This window comes from Lepisosteus platostomus, chromosome 25, assembly GCF_059453375.1.
Source record: "Lepisosteus platostomus isolate fLepPlt1 chromosome 25, fLepPlt1.hap1, whole genome shotgun sequence".
NCBI classification, from domain to species: Eukaryota; Metazoa; Chordata; class Actinopteri; order Semionotiformes; family Lepisosteidae; genus Lepisosteus; species Lepisosteus platostomus.
In genome coordinates, this window is record NC_142635.1 from 5,705,342 (window position 1) to 5,723,231 (window position 17,890).

At 48.5% G+C, this 17,890-nt stretch overlaps 2 protein-coding genes across 4 annotated transcripts in view; one reads left to right on the forward strand and one right to left on the reverse strand.

The window, feature by feature from the left end:
* LOC148640925 (complement factor B) overlaps positions 1 to 5,300 on the reverse strand; it is a 33,872-nt gene extending 28,572 nt beyond the window's left edge. Inside the window, exons 1-2 of one of the 2 annotated variants that reach the window (XM_088619917.1) lie at positions 1,917 to 2,071; positions 575 to 823 (exon numbers count right to left, since the gene is read on the reverse strand). In XM_088619917.1, the coding sequence (XP_088476043.1) occupies positions 575 to 823; positions 1,917 to 1,971 (304 nt within the window). In that variant the 5' untranslated portion in view covers positions 1,972 to 2,071. Of the gene's footprint in view, positions 1 to 574; positions 824 to 1,916; positions 2,072 to 5,174 lie in introns of those variants that run through there. The other variant, XM_088619919.1, reaches the window with a different exon arrangement.
* Positions 4,164 to 17,135, forward strand: mfrp (membrane frizzled-related protein). 2 transcript variants are annotated; one of them, XM_088619921.1, is made up of 14 exons: positions 4,165 to 4,568; positions 4,730 to 4,839; positions 6,126 to 6,234; positions 6,903 to 7,028; positions 7,867 to 7,992; positions 9,415 to 9,643; positions 10,307 to 10,437; positions 10,926 to 11,051; positions 11,812 to 11,888; positions 12,801 to 12,949; positions 13,671 to 13,801; positions 14,397 to 14,531; positions 14,787 to 14,914; positions 15,722 to 17,135. In XM_088619921.1, the coding sequence occupies exons 2-14, from the start codon at positions 4,786 to 4,788 to the stop codon at positions 15,944 to 15,946; spliced, it is 1,746 nt and encodes a 581-aa protein (XP_088476047.1). In that variant the 5' UTR covers positions 4,165 to 4,568; positions 4,730 to 4,785; the 3' UTR covers positions 15,947 to 17,135. The 2 variants fall into 2 exon arrangements, with proteins under 2 accessions (XP_088476046.1, XP_088476047.1); XM_088619920.1 differs by having other exon boundaries at positions 4,164 to 4,839.
* The last annotated feature ends 755 nt before the right edge of the window (positions 17,136 to 17,890 follow it).

Consider the following 17,890-nt stretch of genomic DNA (forward strand, 5'->3'; position numbering starts at 1 on the left):
CAAGTCCGCTCATATCAAAGGACACCAGGAGAGTTTCTTAAAATTCTTGTCTAACAATGTGCATATACTGTACAGTATAGGGTTGTTGGGTATTTTTTTTTTAAAGCGGGCCACATTATGCAAAGACGTGGAATTAAAACACAAAAATAACCATCTTTTTTTGCCCCCCCCTCTGAAATAAAAGAGCAGTCATCACAGTCCAGTCCATGATAGATAAGATTGGCCATATACAGTTTTGGCCACACGCTGACAGGGAGAGAAGCTTGGGTCAGCCAATTATACGGAGCCCCTGGAGAAGGATTCCTCTGCCGGCCGCGGGATACGAACCGGCAACCTTCCAGCCACAGGCGCGGATCCTGAGCCACAGAGCCCCCGCACTGCCCCATCCTTGAAATAGTGTTTCTAGGATCCGGATCTTTTTTTAGCTTTTGAGGAGCCTTTGACAAAACATGTGCGATCCATAGCTCAGAAATGCATCGCCATGCTACCGGATACAAACAGGGAGAGGGAGAGGGACGATACTGCCTAGGATTGCACAGACCCTAGGAGGGGCTGTTCCTCCACGCGCTGGTACCTTTGCAGATTGCCCTGGTTGTGCTCCGCCCACTCGGGAGCCTCATGGTCGACCATGCCCCCTCGGCGTCGCAGACCCTCTGCCTGACCGGGTAGGGGTACCAGCCCTCATCGCAGTGGTAGGTCAGCTCACTGCCGACAGAGCCCCCCTGGGAATAAGACACCCTGCCTCCTTCAATAGCCTCTGCCTGAGGACACCCCTTCGCTTCAACATCGTCGTCTTCTCCTTCTGGAGCCTCTTCTGTTTTCCCTGAGGAGACAAGGCACCCCTTAAAAAGGTGGGGAAAAACATGTGTATTCATCATGGCCGACATTAAAAGTGCATACCTGGCCTGGAAATCGAACAGAACGGAGGTAAATATGCTATCAGTATTCGGTTACAAAACACCGCCCCAAGGACAAGAGCTGGGTTGAAGGGAACATTTTTTGGATTGGAAATGCTTTTGAAATCAAATTCGATTGGGGGGGGGACTGCGTCTAAACTATAGTCAGTTCAAATCTGAAAGTGCAGTCAAGGGAAATATCACATAAGGGGCCATGTGCCGTTTGACACCCCGGTCTGTTATACTCAGATTATTAAAAAAACTCAAACTGAATCCCCCCTCCCCCCCAAATTAAATGCAGACATCTTCTGCTTGCACACAAACCCTTTCATTTTCTAACTGCTTTGGTGGGGGGGGAGGCGGAGTCTATCCCAGCAAGCAACAGGCGCAAGGCAGGGTACACCCTGGACGGGACACCAGTCCATCACAGGGCACACACACTCACACCAAGGCCAGTTTTTCCAGAAACCAATTAATGGAAAAACTTGATCTGAATTATGTTCAAGTTTTCCCATCCTAAATTCTGGTGCAGACATGTTTCTACTGCATGCACACAAACAACCATCCATCTATCCATCTAACTGCTTTATCCGGTACAGGCCCACAGGGGGACCAGAGTCTATCCCAGCAAGCAACAGGCACAAGGTAGGATACGCCCTGTACAGGACACCAGCCCTTCACAGGACACACACACACATTCATACCAGGATGAATGTTTCCCCAAGCCAACTAACCTACCAGCATGTCTTTAGACTGTGGGAAGATACAGGAACACCTGGAGGAAAACCAAGCGAACACAGGGAGAACATGCAAACTCCACACAGACAGCACCCCAGGGATTGAACCCAGGGCCCCAGCGCTGTGAGGCAGCAATGCTCACCACTGCGCCACAGTCCCACTGTCAAGTAATCCAAACTGTAAAAACACTTAATTTGAAAACGTTCCAAACCACTGCACCACCCCTGCACACCAGCATCACTAGCAATATTGTATGAAAAATGAAAGCTGCCTAACACTTACCTACAGCGAAGGTGAGGGCCAGCACCACAGCTACAGCACAAACCTGGGTCCTCATTTCTCCTAAGTCCAGCTCTGCCTGTTGGGTTGTTTAGTTAATTCCTGGATATCTGGGAATCTGTGTCCACACAAATACCTCTGGGCTGACCCCCAGGGGACTTTCCTGCATCCAAAACTCCAGTCTTATCTGACCAGCCATTATTCATTAACAAACAGTCCCCAGTGGGAGGGAGTGGGATTGTGAAATATGGGAAATTCCGATAAAATGTCAGCACTTGCGTGCACTGAAACCTGAAGAGGGGAAATTGATTTTACAGTCAAATCACAGGCCGTTAGTGTTAAAGCTTGGTAAAGATCTGTGCTAATTTATGACAGCATATTATTGAGGACGCAAAGCACTGCCAGTGTTTAAATAAACCTTCATTTAGCATAATTAAGTCACTCTGAACCTAGAACACCTCGTCGCAGGCCAAAACCCCTGCTACTGGTGCTCATCCTCTCTCCTGTCTCTTCTTTCATTCCCAGAAAGGTTTCTCGGTGGTTTCCAAAAGAACTGAAGAAACCTTTTAGACTGAGAGCTCGAGTGTCGCTATCGAGAAGATGAGGAGTTAAGCAACCTTAGGGAAAAGTAACGTCGGCCTTCTGCACAGGGGTACTCTTGAATACGAGGTAGCTGTGAGCTGAAAAGGTTTTGTCAAGAGCCCAACGTGCCCAGGAGATGGGAAGACTGTGGAAGGTTATTCCCATTTCCACAGAGCGACACGGGGCAGGTAGAGAAAGGAGAATGAGCATACAGAGGTAGAGGAGAGAAGATCTTCACCCCAACAGACAGCTTTTACAAGAGCTTGCACACCTATGACTACCAGAAGGTTGTTCACACAGCATGTCCACAACAAAGACATCACTGGGAGGAACAGGACAGTCTGGTCCCCGAGACACCCCAGATCACAGCTGGCAAGTATGAAGAGAACCTTCACAGCTTCATCCCAGTTCATGAGCCCAGAAATGGCAGTCTGCAAGTGACCCATCACTGGAATGCTGAGTTTTCCTCAACAGCCAGTCATTAATATTACAGCTACAAACATTGGGTAGAATGATCTTATCTACAGTTAAAAAGACACAGAGCTCCTGTGCTGAAGTCTGTCCATTTGCTTCCAGTGGAATACTGAACCTATTTTAAAATCCTGCAACTTACATATACAGTAATGTGCTAAAGAGACTGGCACCAGAGCACTTATCAGTGTTGTTGACCGACTGTGGCATTTTCTGTGTTCCAAGGTTACACTTAAAGGGCAAAGATTACTTGCTTTTTTGTGCTGCAGCTCCACGCTATCAAGTCATGTATTTTTAATTCTAATTCAATTTTATTTGTTCTCTGTTTTTACGTGAACTACAAAGGCAAACTTACTTTTTTTCCTTGCGTTTGCTTAACTGATTCATTCAATACTGCTGGCCACTTACCCTAGGGATTTATCGGTTCTGCGGTTAGAGCAGAATCTTTGCAAACTGTTGCCATCCATTCTTTCCTGATTAAATTAATATTCCTTTTTTTTCCAGTCAACTTCTCTAAAACTCATTCCTTCATGACCTGCTTCACTGAAATTGTAGAGCCCTGATTTGGGCTCTACCTGTGCAGTTTCAAAGTATGCTTGCTATAGCCTGCTATATTGTGTTTACCCTGATCCCAAATGGCTCTTCAACCCATTCTCTTCACTGTCTTGATCGTTCAAGTAAACCTTGATCAATACAGCAGCACCCTCTGGCAAGTTCGACAGAGTAAGAGCTCTGAGTGAAGTGCCTTGATCTTTGTGGCAGGAACAATGTTACAAAAACAGATCTTTTCCAGCTCATAAGAGATTCAGTAACCCAACTGCATCCAGCCGTTGGTCACAGTCCATACGACTGCATTGAATCTGACAGTTATTTCAGACACCCATCCATTTTCTATCCCAGCAAGCCTTCATTTAGTTCACCTGGAATATTAAACTCTCTGTGAAGAGCCAGTGGTCAATAAACACCGCTGCTCTTAACATTTCAAGTGGTGTGCTCCACTATAGTCCTTTATCTCTGAGGGTATACTGTATATACAGTAGGATCTCTGAGGTGTAGAATCACGACCCAGTAGCAGCACTTGTTTTTATCCCCTCCATTGATTATACATCAGAAATGCCAAAAGTACGCATTTGGCAATAAGCGTGAGGCTTTGAATCCTGGCTCGAAAGATTAGTGCCAAGACATTCCTTTATTAGGCTTCTCAGCTGACTCGGATTTGGGAGTGTGTAGAGTTTGAATTAATCCTTTTCATTTCAAGCCGCTCAACTATTACTACTTCTTTCAGTGTTTCTGGGCGCTCTCGTTACCTCACACAGAGGTATTTAAGTACACCGAACAACAAAACACAGAACATATTCGGGAACAAGGGGTTATAATCGTTTTTCCAGGCCACTACTGGGACGCTGTTACAGGTGGGGGTGTTCAGACTTTGCCCACAAGGATTTCACGGACTTCTTAAAAAAAAGTTTATCGAGAAATGGATTTAAAAGCGGAAGAATTTTGTTTTTTACGCGGGACGTAGAAGTAGTAAAAAAAAAAAGGTTGGCGTTGGCTGTTTACAAATCTTAACGTCCACTTCCAACAGAGGCGTCCCAAAATCAGGTAACTTTTTCAAGCATAGTAACAGTTAAAAGTTTAGATGTGTTATATGAAAAAAGTGAGACGGTTAAAAGTTAAATTTTATGATGAGTTATATGAAAGAAGCGATATACGCCATTAGATCGTAACTAGGATGTCTGGTTGGCGTGACTACGGTCGCACAGGGCAGCCGGACAGCAAGAGCAAGGCGGCAACGGACGGCGGCCTTCCCGTCTCCGCGATGATCGACTTCACTGAAATCACCATGGAAACGACACCTTCCGACAGGCACAAGGTACAGTAGAGGCCTTGTGGTCACTGCGAGATGGAGCCAAGCTCAGTCAGGAGAGGGCTCCCTCAACCCGCTCATTTTCAGAGTTCCCCAAACGGACACTCCCGATATTTCTTTAGACAGCAACCCACGGCTCGTTACACCGCAACGGCATAGTGAGGACCAGTTTGGAACGGCGACCAATAAAGAGTCGCTTTTTTTAAAAAAAGTTTCGGAATCGTTTTTTAAGTAAGAAGTCACCGAGCCAAGCATATGCCAATATCCCGCACAAGTTCAACCCCTCCCCCAGAAATGCGGGCAAAACGCTTGGGTTCGGCTGCCTTTCTGAATTACTGTACCTCATGAGCGGACGAGGGTGAAAGTGATGTCGCCTCTCAGCTCTGGGTCCGAGGCTGCTCGTTCGCGCTCTGCTCCAGGGGCGGAAGCGCTTCGCATTGAAGTCACACTCGACGCCTTGGTCCGGTTCAGTGTCCATCTCCCTCCGTACGGCGCATGGACTTGTGCTTTTAGTGCTCACGCCCACATGAAATGATTTGTATAAAACAAAGGCGACAGGAAAAAACTGCACGCAGCCTCTGTGTGCTTTCTGGCGCCAGCTTTGTCTGAAGCATTAATTCAGATGGATAGCGGTAAAATATACCACACTACTGTAAACCCTAGCAAAGGCATTTAATACGTTTTCTGATTGTGTACAACGCCTCCTTTCCCTTCGGGTTTGTTCATAATTAAAATGTTACCGTTTGTGCTTTCCACGCAAATTCCACGCAGTGTTGCCCATTGTCAGGAGCACTAAACCCACAGTTTCGCCACACCTATCAATAGCTTGTAGGGACCGTCTGTGGACAGTGTACAGGTTATTCATACAGTGAAATGATCGTTGCCATCTCGTAATTTTGAGTCAACTCAGGATTCCCCCCCCCTTGGTGGCAGCAATGCACTTCCGTATACAGTATATGATACCAGCGAGAGTACAGGCCTTACTAAGCCCCAAGCGCACGTAGATTAGCTCCCACAGACATGCCCACTACAGTAGGTTAATTGCAGTGTCCAGATTGTCCCGATGTCTGTCCTGCAATGGACCGGCATCCTTTTCATACCTTGTCCCCTAAGCCTCCTGGACAGGCTCCAGGATGGGTTAACAAGCTCTGCAAGAAGCCTGGGAGAGTCCTTATCGGAAACAGTAGGCAGTCCAGCAGCACGTTTAACACTCACCTCTCCTGCGCTTGTGGGGCCTGTCTGGGCTCCTCTGTCCATCAGCTCAGTCACGCATGGAGTTGTAATCATTCCAGACGGAGTTCTGCAACCCGGCCTTCGAACCCGAGAGCGAGGCTGAGGAGACTCTGAACGGCCCGGGGAATAGAGAGCTCAGCAGAGAGCCCAGGCAAACAGCAGGAGGAGGTGAGCTCACTGGCATTCATTTGTCACGTCTAACTGGGTTTATTTACCTAGAACAGGTAAAGTGCCAATCCTAGTGCTGATGGGCCAGTGGTGTATTGACAAGTTTTCCCCATCATGAATCGCCCGATGGGCATCCTCTTTTGAACAGTTCCTCCCCAGCTCTTCAAAGTGCTGTTTCTCTAAAGTCTTTGAGCACCTGCAAGATAGACACCCTTATATATATACACACACACACAATTCCTTAGACTCACCACCATTGTGGACACTCCCCTCAAAGCAGTTTACAGGTCATGGGGATCCCCTCCACCACCACCAGTGTGCAGCCCCACCTGGATGACGCTCCAGTCCTCTCCCCACACACCAGCTCTCAGTGGGGAGGAGAGCAGAGTGATGAAGCCAGTTCAGAGATGGGGATTATTAGGAGGTCATGACTGGGAAAGGCCAGGGGGAAATTTGGCCAGGCCACCGGGGTAACACCCCTGCTCTTTTTAAGGAACACCCTGGGATTTTTAAATGACCACTGAGAGTTGGGACCTCAGTTTCACATCTCATCCAAAGGATGATACCTTTCTACAGTATAGTGTCCCCATCACTGTACTGGGGCATTAGGACCCACACAGACCGCCAGAGCCTTGTCTCAGGAGGGGCTGTACTGTCCTCGGCTCCAGGTGGGCAGCAGCTGTGTGCCTGGAGGCGGGGGGGTCCCCACTGCGGGACAAGAGCCCGAGTCGTCACAGGGTCACTGCTCCTCCTCGGTGCCGGCCTGGGACTGACACTGCTGCTGATCCACGCCCGTGAGTACAGCACCGCGCGCCGTCAGAAACTAGAGCATGTAGCACGCCGATTACACTCCGCTCGAAGAGCAGGTTTGAACATATTGATGGCTTCCTAGTCATTGTGAAGTCAGGCATGGTTAACAGACGGGCTCCGGGTTCCCAGCAGGCTCCGTTTATGAAGAGGTAGTAACCACCCATCCCTCACAAGATGAGCAATAAAAGGCCATGTGCAATAGAAATAAGAAAAATAGAGATAGAGGCGACTGCATGCTCCAAAAATATTAATTGGTGCTCTTAAAAATCCAGAGCAGTCTGAGGAGCACCCCACCTAAACTACTTAAAAAAAAACCCAAGATCATTCCTTCTTAAAGATGTCAAAATATATTATGGTCGGAATTAAATTATATACTGTATCTCGGGCCATTTGGAAAAAATCAATTAGGTTAATAAAAGCATCTCGGCTAGTTGGTGCTTTTACTTGACTAGGTTAAGAAGAAAAAATTCCAACCAAATCAATTTTCATTACCCTTCATAAAATATACTGCTTTACATGCAAGAGAAATCTACTATCAATTTAACGTCTTGCCAACAGTACATACAGTACCTCTCTGATCTCATACCATATGTTGTATGGTTGAGGTGTGCATTAGGTGGTCTGTAGTTTTAAAGCTTCAGAATATCCATTTTACCATAAACGCTTTGCATTTTTAAGACTTTTAGGAAAGTATGACACTATTCAACTGGTACAGCAGCCTTCAGTTTAGCAGATACACCCTGCAGTGTTGGTTAATACAGGCGAGTGTTTTGTGTACGTCGACCATGATGGACATGAGCAGATGCACAAATTTCTTTACAGATTTGACGGAGCCCCAGAGAGAGGGTGTAGAGCCCCCCTGGAACACCACCAGCCTTCCCACTAACACCAGTACACAGGACAACAGTGCCCCCCAGCAACCACCAGGGAGCCCAACAGCAGCACCAAGTGAGTCGTCACAGTTCTCTGTGGAGAGAAGCCTTTTCTTCATCTGTCGGTGCCTTGTGATACTCTTCAGTCCCCACCCACCCACTTCTGTGGATTTAATCTGGGGGGTGACTGAGTCTCACAACCCAAGCAGGTATTCTAGGTCTAGCTGAGCCAGCAACATCTCAAAAACAAACATTTGCTATAAGTCTCTAGGCAATTCAATCTGGTTGGTAGGAGTTGGTTTAGTTGTAATTAAAATGACAACACAAGCCATGCAAGAGAGCCTAACAACTGAAGATGGTTATGCATTTCACAAAATTAAACTTAATGTGGATAAGTGATCACAACATAAGGAGGAAGCAACTTACTCTTCAGGTTTCCCCATGCATTTTCTGACCACTTCATCCAACAGAGGGTCATAGTGGGGAGCTGGAGCCTATTCCAGCAATGGGCACAAGGCAGGATACACCCTAGAAGCCAGTCCACTGCTGGGCACCCACACACGCACGCACTAGAGCCAGTTTTCCCAGAAGCCAATTAACCCACCAGCATGTCTTTGGACAGTGGGAGGAAACTGGAGCACCTGGAAGAAACCCATATGACCACTGAGAACATGCAAACTCCACCCAGACAGCACCCCAGGAATTGAACCCAGAGAAAGATGATAAACTTCAACCTTATGAGCTTAGAATAGAGAAGTTCATTCTTGGACTGTGGATTCAGATATTGAGTCATGAAAACCCACCAACCAACACAAGGACAGGAAAGTGGCCATTTAATGTGGAACCAGCTTCCCGAAGGCATGTGAAGGGGACTGTGGGATGCTTTCAGAAAAGGATTTGTAGAGAATTAAAATCAACCAGCAAACAAACAGGCAAGCAAAATGGACCGATTGGCTCCTCTCACTTGTAATCTTTCTCATGCCCTTCTGAAAGAATTTGGGCACATGGAAGAAAGAACCCACGCAAGAGCTTAAACATGTTCTCACGCAAGATACTGTATACAAAAAAAAAAGAAATCAGATGTATTAGCTAGGAGTCTAGCGTGTTCAGTGGGAGTCAAATGGGACTTTTAAAAGTAGGTTAATAAACTTAGGGTGTTTCCGCCCCCCCTCACTACTCCTCCTATGCCATAATTAAAGGCGTTACTTGAGATGCTTATACATTTTTCTCCATAGTCGAATGGAGATGTCACAGATTTATAAAGGGGAAGCCATTTTGAGATTTGGTTATTGTGCAAGTGTTGAATTATCCCTCTTTTATATTTAGCCATCAAGATAGTTTTTTCAAGCTTTGCTCAAGCAGAACAAGTGTATTTTAAAGGGGGAAAGGGTGCGTCCTGTGGGTTAGACATCCTATCCCATCCCCGGGCACCCCAGTAGAGTGATCTACCACTTCCTGCAAGAACGCGGGCTCTCCTTGCTCTCTTCTGCCTTCTCAGACTGTGGCGGGATCCTGAGTGACCAGGGGGGCACCTTCAGTTCACCGAACTACCCCGCTAACTACCCCCCTGACTCTGTGTGTGTCTGGATCATCCAGGTCAGGCCCCCCTCCCTCGTGCAGCTGCACATCTCCTCGCTGGCGGTGGAGGGGCGCCGGCCCTGCCTCTTCGACTGGCTGGAGGTCCGGGGGGAGAACGGCAGCGGCAGTACCGGCCCCTTCCTCGCCAGGTACGGCCGAGGTCGCCTTTAGAGACGTCCGCTCCGCACGGCTCTCGCCGAGCTCGAGATCGGCCAGCTCCACCCTGTCCTCCTTTCACGTTCGTTAGGATCCAATTGAACTTCCATTCGTTCCCCCCTCCCACCCACTTTATCCAATCCAGGGTCACGGGAGGGAGCAATAGTCTATCCCAGCAAGCAGTGGGCACAGGGCAGGGTACACCCTGGATGGGACGCCAGTCCATCACAGGGCACACAACTCACACCAGGGTCAGTTTTCACAGAAGTCAATTAATCTACCAGCATGTCTCTGGGAGGGAACCATGAACATGCAAACTCCACACAGACAGCACTCCTATCTCTGAGATAACATACTGTATGAAGTGTTTTTTTTTCCTTGATGGCATCAACGCGCTTCTGTAAATCATAATACTGGGGGATGTGTAGAAATCCTGAACATTTTTTGAGTTAAAAGCGTCTATGAACTATTTTCCCGAACAAGCTATTTTATCTTCAAGCTGGTATCGAGGAAAAAATGTTGCGCTTCTTCACTTAGATACAGTATGTTACTTGGATACTTTGAGCACTTTGATACCAGAGATTTTAAAAGTAAAAAATGTGTGGTGTTTTTGATGTTTTTTAAAAAAATTATACTTCCTTGCCTTTTCCTGTCAGATATTGTGGCAATACTGCGCCAGCTACAGTGAACACCAACAGCAGCTCTCTCCACGTCATCTTCCGCTCTGACAGCAGTATTGGAGCAAGTGGCTTCCTGGCACAGTACCAGGCCATCTTACCTGGCCAGGGTATGTACTGCACTGTGTGAGAGTCTAGTGTGTACTGTGGGCCAGTGGGGACAGGCCATCTCACCTGGCCAGGGTACGTACTGCACTGTGTGAGAGTCTAGTGTGTACTGTGGGCCAGTGAGGACAGGACAGGCCATCTCACCTGGCCAGGGTACGTACTGCTCTGTGTGAGAGTCTAGTGTGTACTGTGGGCCAGTGGTGACAGGCCATCTCACCTGGCCAGGGTACGTACTGCACTGTGTGAGAGTCTAGTGTGTGCTGTGGGCCAGTGGGTACAGGACAGGCCATCTCACCTGGCCAGGGTACGTACTGCACTGTGTGAGAATCTAGTGTGTGCTGTGGGCCAGTGGGGACAGGACAGGGATCTGGCCAGGCTTGGCCCTCGCCTTGTAACTGACGGTAACACTTGGATCTAAAGAGAAATGTATTCATGTACTTGAACTTTAAAAGTGTAATCGGCCCTACAGTCTCTGTTGTGTGCTCCTCAGAGAGCTGCTCCCGGGAGGAGTTTTTCTGTGATGGGGGACGCTGTGTGCTGCCATCAGCTGTGTGCAACGGCCACCCGGACTGCCTGGATCACACTGACGAAGCCAACTGCAGCCAAAAGCACAAAGGTCAGAGGTCACAGGCAACATAGGTCAAGTATGTGTTATTGAGAGGAATACTTCTACAGTGTTTCTGTTTTTACATGGCCAATTCCACATTGATTAAAACTTATTATAAATGTGATTTCCTCTTCATACAGTAGAATACATAGTCTTCTGGTTTTTGGTCCGACATGAACAGTCAATTGAAGTTTTGATTAATTATATATCTAAAGAATTTTTCATTACTGAAAAAGAACACTTCAGTAAAAGTACAGTTACCTACAATATAAAACACCTTTCAACCTGGATAGAAGTATTAAAAATTATTCATTTATTTAAATAATTAGACCATCTACAGTATGTAATGGAGAGCTCAGATAGAACAAAAACCACAAGACACGAATCCCTCCAGGCAGGAGTTTGACACTTTAAATCCATGAAGTCACTTCAATAGTAGCTTAAAACTTTATGAAAAGATGTTTAATTGCAATCATAGCATCATCAAGACTTGATGATGCGTTATAGAAACGTTTTAATGTCAAATGAATGATTAAGATCTCTAGAGGATAACTTTGTAGATAATGGGTGCAAAATGTCTCTCTTCCTGAAAGTCTCAAATGAAAATGATAGCGTCACTTGGGACAGTGCTTGATCTAGGGGCAGAGAGTCCTGCGGTGAATCATAGGCTGTAGTTCAGCTCTGTAATGTTCACTGTCGGGCGGTTCAGTCCATACTGAGAGATGCGCAGTGTGATCATTCTCATGCTGATCAGACTCTCTTCCCACAGAATGTGGGGGACAGGAAACTGGGACTGAAGGCTCACTGTCCAGCCCAAACCACCCAAAGCCCTACCCTCACCAGCAGGTATTGATATAGGATTGATTTACCTGATTATTTTATTGACCTGTAAACAAGAATAATAATTGATTAATGGTGTTTATTTAACAAGAGCTCAGGAGGAAGTCAAATTCTAATGTAGCACTTACTGTACATAATTATTCCTTGGGTGCGCATATCTGTTCTAGCAGTCAGCGTTTCTGATTTGTCAGTCACAAGTGGTGGTTCTCTCCCCCCTTCTTTCTTCTCCTAATCCTGCTTGGTCTGTTCTCTGCTCACCTTTTTTTTCTGTCTCTGGTCAAGCATTAAACCCACAGTACAAACTGCCCCGCCTGTACTCACTGTTTCCTTTCCCCCCTTCCTCCAGTCTTGCTTTTTGCTGCTCCCATTGGAGCCACCCTGGTCGCTGAGCTGCAAGCGCACAACATCAGTCTACAGTGGGTTAAGGCCTCCTCATTCACAACTCTTGCTGTCCCTTGCTGCTACAGTGATGAGCTCCTCCCCTTTTATCCTCCCTCTGTTGGTGTCCAACTGGTGCAGTGTCAGCCCCCAACAGCTTTACCTTCCTAAGACTTTCACTTGTTAATGTAGCCAATATTCCTTCTTCTTTTGTGGTTTATACAGTTCTAAATACATTATCTTCAACAAGCTGTGGCTCTCTTCCCATTCTTTCCTATTTCTGCATCAGGCTCCTCTTACGGATCGCCACAGTATCTTTCACTGCCCACCAGAATTCCCATCTTAAGCTGGCCACTGTTGTTTGGGCTGCCAGCCGTATGTGTTGGGACAAGGCTCCCGCTTCCCAGTGACCCTGTAAGGGATTAGAAAATGGGTGGATGGAATTTGAATAGGAAGTGGTTGTTCCTTGACTCATTCTTCTGACGTTAAGGTTACACATAACAATACTGTATGTGGACACTGTCTGATCTATCACCACAGCTGTGCGTGTGGCAGATATCCGTGCCGGAGGGCCACGTCGTCAAACTGACCTTCCGCAACTTTAGCCTGGAGACGCAGGAGGTGTGCGAATTTGACTTTGTGGAGGTCCAGGACGGCGCAGATCCCGAAAACAGTCGAGTGCTGGGCAGGTTAGACACGCCCCCTCAGTCATCCGTCCTTCGAATGAGACGTAAAACCGAGGTCCTGACTCTCTGTGGTCATTAAAAATCCCAGGGCGTTTCTTGAAAAGAGTAGGGGTGTTACCCCGGTGTCCTGGCCAAATTTCCCATTGGCCCTTACCAATCATGGCCTCCTAATAATCCCCATCTATGGATTGGCTTCTTTACTCTGCTCTGATAGCTGATGTGTGGTGAGCGTTCTGGCGCACTATGGCTGCAGTCGCATCATCCAGGTAGGGCTGCACATTGGTGGTGGTGGAGGGATCCCCATGACCTGTAACGCGCTTTGAGTGGAGTGTCCAGGAAAGCGCTATATAAGTGTAAGAAATTATTATTATTATTATTATTATTAACATGCAAATCTCTCTTCCCCCCTTATTATTTTACAGAAATGCCCTTGTGCACCTGACAGTTGACTAGGCGTAACGTAATGTAAAATACCCAACATACACATGTTCTGATTAAAAACAAGCTCTGCCTTCACTGACCCTGAGCTGCCTGCCGGTCTTGACACTGACCTTCATGCAGGGCAAAACTGGAATATGATCCTTGTGTACTGTGGGACAAACCAGCTCCTGCTGTGGCAGGAGGTTGGAATGACACGCACAGAGCACATTTCCCCATACTGTGACACAGAATTGCCTGGCCTGAGTGCAGAAACGCCAGCGATGCCTCTCCCTGTGATCTCCAGGTTCTGTGGCTCTCACCCACCTCCCGAGCTGATCTCCTCCGGTCGGGTAGTGACTGTGCTGTTCGTGGCCGATGAGGGCGTATCAGACAGCGGCTTCTACGCTACCTATCAGGCCATTGCTGCCGAGGAAAGTGAGTTCCCCCGTGTCACACCGTCTACCTCCACGGTTCAAACTCTAGCGATTTTCAAGAGCCCAGCGCAGTTACATAATGAATGCAAAGGGCTATTAATTCTCCACGTTTTATGCAGAAATAAGATACGCCTTTAAGGTTCTGTCCAGGTCGTGATGCTCTTAAAGAAATCAATTTCTGCAATTGGCCAAACATTGTACTCCTAATTTAATGGCGTCATTTTCAAGCTCGGGGACCTCAGGCAGGTGTTTTCTGGGTCATGGCAGAAGGGCGGCACATAAAGCAAAATCATGTTAAACTCAAAATCTGATTACAAAAGAATCCCTTCATTACGTCCTGAAAAGCCTGCATCACTGAGCATCGCCCGTTATGGAATAAGCTGATTCATGCAGATGTCGTTACATAGTAAAAACACAGACCTTGACTCGGTAACAAACCAAGTCAAGACACTTGGCCTTCTGTGCAAGAGTGCTGCAAAAGTGTTTGGAATTTGTACAGACCACTTTTATAGAACAAGGGGACGCACGTGGGGGGGGGTTCCTCGAGGTCCCCGGGTGCAAAGTTCACCAGGATGTGCTGTATCCTGAGCCTGCAGGGACGTGTGGCCCCCAGCAGTTCTCCTGTGGAAACGGAGAGTGCCGGGCCACGGAGTGGGTGTGTGACGGCTGGACCGACTGCCCGGACGGCGCAGACGAACGGGGCTGCGACAACACGACGTACCCCTCTTTCAGTAAGCCAAGGTCACTCTGTTGGCCATATACAATTTCTTGCATGAGGAATTTGTCTTGTTCAGCTTTGAAGGAACTGGAGCAGGTGGCTGAGCAAAATCCTGATTTACTGATTTACTGAGAAATGCAAAGGGGGGGGAGTGATACACACCTTGAAACCCTTTTGGAAAGAAACAGATGCTGCTATTTCAGATGTCCTGCAGCTCCTCACCATATAGAAACTCATTATACACCGTCTAACTGTACTGTGTCCCCAGCATCGCCCTGTGAGCCCATCAAGGTGGAGATGTGCCAAGGCTTGAGCTACAACCTGACTTCCTTCCCCAACATCTGGCTCTCCATCTCCGACCAGAGGGAGGCAGCCAACGCCCTGAAGCACTATAAGGTCGGGTGAGCTCCCTGCACGCGGCGTGCGTTCTGGCTAAGTTGTCTCAGGGCCGACATAGGGTGCTGAGAGGCATAGGTTAGCTCTAGCAGTATGATACTACGAGAAGATGCTTTCAGAGCAGTGCTGAAAACCGATCACAAGTGGTTCCTGGACATCTGTGCAGAAATGCACAGCGGGTGCGAGTCCGATGGCATTCGTGACGGTTTCACCATTCCTTTCCGTGGACGTGCATCGCAGTGTCCCCCGTAATGAAGCGTGATCTGTGCTCGTTGTTTGCCGGGTAAGCTTTCGTATGGTATAAGGCGGTTTGGGAAATGACGTGACATGACAATCTCTGCTTCCTCCATGCAGCAAATCATTTGCCCCTTTGTCTTGGTGAAGCCCAACCCCATCTTCCCATGAACCGAGGCCCAGTGAAGTCCTACATTTAAGCACCAGCAATTTTAAATGCAAAAACCTCCTGCTCCCCGGCGTGGTGCATTACACTAGAAATAGCTGCCGACGCCTCAGTGGCAGCAGCAGGCTGCTTGATATTGACCTGGAACAGAGCTGGGCAGGTTATAGAAGTGACCTCATCCACTTGAACCCCAGGCAGTGCAGATCGGCACAGTATGCAGCAGCAGAAGACCCGATCTTTCAGTGTAGCAGAATTCACCACCGAGGAGTTCCGCGATCAGATCCCAGCCCCGCAAAAGAGGATAGGATTTCATCGCCGACCGGCGGGTTTTTGGGGGGCGGGGGGGTGCTGGCGGAGCCCGGAAGGGCAGGGCAGGGATCTTACCTCCGGCTTGGCTCCCCCCGCAGGTCCTGACGGAGCTGGCCTGTTTCCCGGCGCTGCGCCGGCTGGTGTGCGCCGTCTTCGTGCCGCGGTGCAGCGCGGAGGGTGGGGTGCTGCAGCCGTGCCGCTCGGTGTGCGTCTCCGCGGAGCAGCAGTGCCGGCCGGCCCTGGAGCAGCTGGCCGTCGGCTGGCCCTTCAACTGCCACCTCTTCCCCGACTCGCAGGAGCCCGTAGAGTGCGTCCTGCCCTAGAGCTCGCCGGCCGCGGAGGCCAGGGTCCCGCAAGGTCCATCTTTATCCCACAGCTCAGGAACAGACCGGGCTTCTGGGAAAGCTGGCTCTGGTGTGTGCCCTGCAATGACTCGTCCAGGGTGTATCCAGCTCAGTGTGGCTAGACGAAAGCCGATAAGAAACAGTGCAATCTCCCTGTGAAACCCTCCATCCATGTTCTGAATTCTTTCTAATTCAGGGCTGCGGGGGAGCAGGAGCCTATCCCAGCATGCAGTGGGCGGAAGGCAGGGCACACCCTGGACGAGACGCTCGTCCATCGCAGGGCACACACAGACAGACACAAACAGCATTGCGTTTAAAGTATACAAGCACCAGAACACTACTGGGGTGTATTAATTAATCAAGATAAAGTGAGTCACAATGTTTTAATGGGGAGTATAACGTCTTGCTATAAAATCAGTACGGTAACTGACTCTGCGGTTGGAGAAGGACGCTCGACTTGTTTTGCAGTTGCTTTGTGTAACAACACACCCACAACATCTAGCAGGCAGGGCTTGATAAGTTTCTGCAAAGGCGAGCTCTACTCCTGCCTTTGCTCAACACGATGCGTGCAATAACTTGTTTACTGTGCCTCTTGATTGCATGAATCAAGCTGCAAAGCATTTTGGTACCGGAGAGCCCCGGCCCAGTGACTCCAGGGGTCTGTAACCCCGGTCCAGTGACTCCAGGGGTCCGTAACCCTGGTCCGGGAGAGGCCTGATTCAGCCAGTCCTACACATAACCTATTTCTAAAATTCTAAAAATCTGCTTGTTATTGATGAACGGAGCTAGTAATTAGTTCAATTATCAGAACTGCAGTCTAACAGCTGAAGGGGACTCAGAATTTGCTCCTAGGTGATCTCTGCACTCCTCAGTTTAACAGGTGACCTGCAGAACAGCCCAGTTCAGCTGCTGCAGGCCTAGAGAACCTGCAGGCTTGATGGTCACCTGGGGCTCTCTGGTACCAGGCCTGCAGATCTCTGCCTCCCTCCTCAAATCTCAGTAACAGTGGCTAGGACCCGCAGGAAGGGGGTGAATCCTTTTTCACTGTATAATCACGTGTGGGGACACCACACTGCATGCAATTACTTTTTGTTTTACTGTGTCTTTTGAATTGCAGGCGTGTTGGATGTTGCTCATTTGAAAAATAAATCCTTCCAGATTAGGCAGATCCCAAATACTTGCTTGTACTTTTTTTCCTGTTAGCACATCTTTGCTTACAATGAGCGGAGGTATTTCGAACGGCCTCACACAGCCCATTTTCTCTCATTTGGCTATAGACATGCTGCATTAAACGGTTCTCCACACGAACTGGCATGGTCTAAAGACAAACTGGATCACAGCACCAGACCTGATGTCAGTTCTTTGTCCAATCATCCTGACTGCTTGATGTTTACGCGTATTAATATGGACTCTGCTTTAGAACTCACCGCTGACACAGAGCATGAACTCAAGAGTTTAAAAGAGTTCATATGCAAATCACCCATGCTGAATGAGCTGTGATTGTGGTTGGTGAGCAGCCCCATCGTGAACGATAAACACTCCCGCCACACCCTCCTGGTGCAGCCGCAGTAGAGGACAGGAGGGCCGTCCCTCTGCCCCCGGCGAGGACAGGAAGTCACCCTGCGGAGCCACACCAGCCCTGCAGCCCGGCCCCTCGGCTCCCAGCTCCGCCCCTCTCCCCTGGCTTGGACAGGACGCCACCAGCGCCAGAGCAGACACGATTCCCTCTCTGGGAATGACTAGGAGCTCACGAGGGGAAAGAGATTCAAGTACTGGCTGCGACGGCCATCCTCTCCAGGAAGTGCCTGACGGCTCGTGCAGTCTGCTCATCCCTGCCTTCCCTTCTTTCCCTGCCTCGTGTGGAGTCCGAGCTGGAGCAGCTTCTCTTTTTTGGTTGTACAGCCCCATTTACCGCGAGTATCT